General features: G+C 32.7%; 1 protein-coding gene across 1 annotated transcript; it reads left to right on the top strand.

Moving 5' to 3' along the window:
* Positions 1–1,173: 1,173 nt before the first annotated feature.
* HELRODRAFT_104295 (hypothetical protein) lies at positions 1,174–1,826 on the top strand. Its single transcript, XM_009032705.1, has 2 exons — positions 1,174–1,746; positions 1,772–1,826. Exon 1 carries the CDS (start codon positions 1,253–1,255, stop codon positions 1,616–1,618), a length of 366 nt encoding a protein of 121 aa, XP_009030953.1. The 5' UTR covers positions 1,174–1,252; the 3' UTR covers positions 1,619–1,746; positions 1,772–1,826.
* Positions 1,827–5,672: the final 3,846 nt, after the last annotated feature.

Raw genomic sequence — 5,672 nt, 5'->3', positions numbered from 1 at the left:
GTGATGATAATGATGGAAAGTATGGTGATGATGATGATGATATGGATGATAATGATGAAGATGATGGTGATGATGAAGATGATGATGGAGGGTATGGTGGTGGTGATGATGATGATGATTATAATGATATGGTTGATAATGATGATGATGATGGTGATGATGATGATGATGATGATGATGAAGAAGAAGATGATGATGATATATATGGTTGATAATGACGATGTTGATGATGATGATGAGGATGATTATGTTGATGGCGAGAATTGAATGAGAGTGAATGAATATTTTTATGTGTATGTTTATTTATGTATGTACGTGTATGCATGTGTATAAATGTTTGTATGTGTATGTATGTGTGTGTGTTTGTGTATATGCATGTTTGTATATCTGCATGTGTGTGTATGTGTATTTATATATGGCTAATTGTATGTGTATGTATAGATGAGTATATACAAACATACATACATAATTCATTCAAATATACATACACAGTACACACAATACAAACATACACATCTATAATTATTATTTAAATTTTATCTTGAAAAATGTTGTCAATTATTTTTGAAATTTTCATTAATTCGTTTATTAAATTTTGAAAATAACATTTTGAGACCGTATATGTATGTATGTGCATGTGTATGTTTGTATGTGTATGTAGGTATTATTGTATTGCTTGTATGTTTGTATGCATTGAAAATCCTAATTTAGTTGATTCTGGTAAAGAAGATTGAACTCATCGCTCTTTAGAACTGTGAAAAATAATTCTGATGTGACACAACCAAACTTGCCTATTCATTTCAAAACGAATTCATTCATTCCATGCTTTTAAAACGTTAAAAATAAAGTTGGGGATTTTTAGACCTAGGCTAGAAACTGATTTCAATTTAGAACTGGTCTCTTTCAATATTTGACCAATCAGGAACAAGATCGAAACTGTTTCTACAATAACTCTTCTAAATTTAATTATTAAGATCTTTGGTTTTACAACATTGCAAAGAAAATTTAAATTTTTTTTTACAATTGCTGCCATAGTAATTCTATGTAATCGTAACCATCCTCCAATCAGATTTCAGTTGTAAATTATTATTCAACCAATCAGGAACAAGATTGAAAACAAAACAGAGTATATATATAGCCTAAGACTGCACAAATGCCATCATTTTTCTGAACGTTTCCGTGAGAATTCCAAACGAAGATCGAATGGCTCGTACGAAGCAAACTGCTTGTAAAAAAGTTGGCGGGGCTGCAAATGGGGCTGAAACAGCTGGCCATTAAAACAGCGCGAAAGGGTCGTGAAAATTATAGTGGCATCAAGAAGCCTCACAAATACAGACCGGGAACCGTAGCTCTCAGAGAGATTCGACGTTACCAGAAGTCTACAGAACAGCTGATCAAAAAGCTGCCGTTTCAGCGTTTGGTTCGTGAGATTGCTCAAGAATACAGGACTGAACTTCGCTTTCAAAGTGCGGCCATTGGAGCTCTGCAGGAAGCCGCTGAAGCTTACCTGATTGGGATGTTCGAGGATACTAACCTGTGCGCAATCCACGCCAAGCGGGTGACCATCATGACCAGAGATATCCAACGGGCCAGACGAATAAGAGGGGAGAGAGCCTGATTTGGTCGCTGATTGTAAAACTTGGATTTATTTTAAATAATATGATTTGTTTTTAGTTATATCTTGAATGAAATGCTGTGTGGTTATATAAAAAAGTTGGAATATTGTGTGTTTGGTGTAGGTTGTGTGTAGATGCCTATATGCCTTCATTTCTTTTTCTGTTGTGAATTTGTTTGTAATGATTGAATAAAATTCAAGAATAATCGTACGACTATGTTTTAAATCAGATGTTTTATTTGTGGTACCTTACTTTTCATTGCTAACACTGAACGACTGCGTAGTAGCCTACTGAATTTAACGTAGCGAAACACAACTTTAGTGAAACAGGCGATTAAATTGTATACACACCCAAGAATCTGATTTAAATTTAAATTGCACTTAAACGCGGTCCTAGAATGAAAGATAATTTTATATATATTCATAGAATTATTCATTATATTTAATAAAAATATGTAATAATATAGAGATATTTCGTGGAATGATTTTTGCTTGAATGCAATCTTATTATCTAGATATGTTTAAGCAAGTATATGAATGTATATATTAAGTAAGTGTGTGTGTATGTTTTTTTTAAGTATGTATGTTTGTGTATTTTTCTATGTACGGGTATGTGTACATGTGTATATGTGTACTCCTCTTTAATGATGTATGGTTCCTGTGTATGTGTACATGTATATATGTGTATATTTGCTTTATCTGTGAATGTTGGCATGTGTTTGCATGTATGTTTGTGTGTGTTTGTATTTGTGTGTGTATGTGCGTGCGTGCATGCGTGTATGCGAGATGTATTTTCGCAAGAGATTGTTTATACATCGTGTCAAAGCTAATGTTTGTTGCACAATCTCCAAACATTTTATCTCTCCTAATGCTTGCCTGTGCACGTGCCACAAATATGTGTGCGTGTGCTTTTGTGTGCCTGTGCATTTGTGTGTGTGTGTGTGTGTGTGTGTGTGTGTGTGGAGATGCGTGCCTATGTGTGTGCGTGCCTGTGCATTTGTGTGTGTGTGTGGAGTTTTGGGCCTGTCTGTGTGTGTGTGTGTGTAGTTATGTGAATAGAGTTGAATTTGTGTGTGTATGCGCGTATTTGTATGTATTTCTGTTCGGATTAGAGATGCATCGAATAGTGTGAGTTTGGCCGAATACCATGTTGCTAATGAATCCAAGAACCCCACAATTTCGAATATCGGGCCATTCTTCAAGAACGAACAACATGCTGCTGAAGGTTCCGTGCCAGTCCAACATTTCACTTGAATCTCTTGCTAATCAAATTCAGATTTGTCAGCAGCTACGATGGCCGAACTGACATCCTTAATATTAATAATACTTGGCAATAATAATGATATAAATGATAATAATAATAATAGGAATAATAATAATAATAAATATAATAATAATAAATTTTTATTGCTGTCGTTATTTTTTTGCCTCGTTGATATATTAGCTGTGCCTACTTCGCGCCAATAAAAAATTAATCACGTGATTTATGTGGCCACGCCCTCATTCGTTGAATTCATCCATCTATCTATCCATCCATACATCAATCCATCCATCCATCCATTCATTCATTCATCTATCCATCCACCCATCAATCCATCTATTCATTCATTCATTCATTCATTCATTCATTCATTCATTCATTCATTCATTCATTCATTCATTCATTCATTCATTCATTCATTCATTCATTCATTCATTCATTCATTCATTCATTCATTCATTCATTCATTCATTCATTCATTCATTCATTCATTCATTCATTCATTCATTCATTCATTCATTCATTCATTCATTCATTCATTCATTCATTCATTCATTCATTCATTCATTCATTCATTCATTATTCATTCATTCATTCATTCATTCATTCATTCATTCATTCATTTATTCATTTATTCATTTATTCATTTATTCATTTATTCATTCATTCATCCGTCTATTCGTTCTTCCTCTTTACCTTTTTCAATCTTTCCATCATCTATTTTTACAGCCTCAACGACGATTATGGTGAAGTTGTTCGTGACGATTGTCGAAATGATGATGATGATATTAAGAATCTAAAAATATCATCATCATCGTCGTCGTCATCATCATCATTATCACCATCAGCAGCAACACCATCATCATCATCATCTTGGCCAGCTAAAGTAAAATTAGCACAGCTGTTACACAGGCACCTGATAATCACGTGAACATAAAAAAGGGTGCGTTCGTGTCTCGTGACAAGCCCGTGACGTCAGGACGACTAATTTATGGTCACGTGTTGACCGGAAGCCATCTTTCTTTTTCCTCTTCCGGTCTCGACGCGCTTCATTGTTGATAACCGTTCTTAGGTGTTGTGAAGTTTTGGCTGTTGGTTGTTCTTTATGTAAAGATTTATTGTTTTTGATGCAAATGGCGTATTCGATGTTTTTGTTTCAGAAGTGAAACATTTTACGATATATTTATTTTGTCTTAATTGTTAACGTATTCTGCTTGTTTCTCTTATATAAACACACACACGTACACACAAACACACATATAAACACACAAACACACATATAAACACACAGACACACATACAAACACACAGACACACATATAAACACACAGACACACATACAAACACACAGACACACATACACACACAGACACACATACAAACACAGAGACACACATATAAACACACAGACACACATACAAACACACAGACACACATACAAACACACAGACACACATACAAACACAGAGACACACATATAAACACACAGACACATACAAACACACAGACACACATACATAGATTAAAAGCCTGAGGCGCAAGTGTACAGATACACGTCATGTTCAGATCTGTGTTGTATGAACATTGTGCGCGTGTATGTACGTATGTTTGTATATCTTTGTATGTTTTGTTGTATGTGTATGTTTGTAAATATATCTTTGTATGTCTAGTTATATGTGTATGTTTGTATATTTATGTATGTTTAGTTGTATGTGTATGTTTGTATATATATCTTAGTATGTCTAGTTGTATGTGTATGTTTGTTTATTTATGCATGTTTAGTTGTATGTTTGTATGTGTATATTTGTATATCTTTGTATATTTGGTTGTGTGTATGTAGGGTGTCTGTTTGTATGTTTGCTTTTGTTTTTATATCTGTGTGATGTTTTTATCTATATACTTTAGTTAGGCCAATTACAATTTTTTGTATGTGACTATGACTATGTATAGTATATTTGATTTTACTATTTTTGAAGTTTTCAATTAATTAATCCACTCATTATTTCTTTCAATCATTCATTCATTTGTTCGTTCCTTTCTTCGTTCCTTCCATCCTTCCTTCATTTATTCATTCATTCGTTCATCAACTTTTCCAGTCGCTCGTCCATTCATCCGTTTATTCTTTCACTCGTTTGTTATTTACAGTTAAACATTTTTGAATTATTTGTATTTAAGCATTTGTTTGTGTATTTATGTGTGTGTGTGTGTATTCATTTATGTGTGTATTTGTGTGTGTGTTTGTGTGTACGTGTGTGTGTGTGTGTGTGTGTGTGTGTGTTTGTATCGATTGTTCAGTGACATCTGCAGTGCATTAGGAACTTTCATGTATTCAAACATCTTATCGATGACGATGACGACGACGATGATGATGATGATGATGGTTCTGGTGAAAATGATGATGATGATGATGATGAGGAAAGATTTCATTTTGACTTTATTTTAATTTAATTTTCTTTGGCCTTTATTAATGAAATTCTCGTTAGAAAAATAGTTGGATACATTTTTATTGAAACATGTCAAAAATTATAAACTGCATTAAAATATAATTGAATAAAATAACGGAGTAATAATTATATAATAAATATATAATTTGAATTATATTATTTATATTTCATAAATATAGTTTAAAACATATAAACATTTTCAATTTTTGTAAAGAATAATAATTTATATATATATATTTTCAATGATAATTTATATATATATAATTCATAAATATTATATAGTTATACAATATTTATTTAGTCTTTAAATGAAGCCTTTTGCTGTAACAACCGAAATAAATTGTTTGAAAAA

The sequence above is a fragment of the Helobdella robusta genome, assembly GCF_000326865.2.
Source record: "Helobdella robusta unplaced genomic scaffold HELROscaffold_86, whole genome shotgun sequence".
NCBI lineage: Eukaryota > Metazoa > Annelida > Clitellata > Rhynchobdellida > Glossiphoniidae > Helobdella > Helobdella robusta.
This window is presented reverse-complemented; position numbering and strand designations above follow the sequence as displayed.

Coding starts and splice junctions, on each gene's coding strand:
- HELRODRAFT_104295 (XM_009032705.1), top strand. CDS start 1,253: ATGGGGCTGAAACAGCTGGCCATTAAAACAGCGCGAAAGGGTCGTGAA.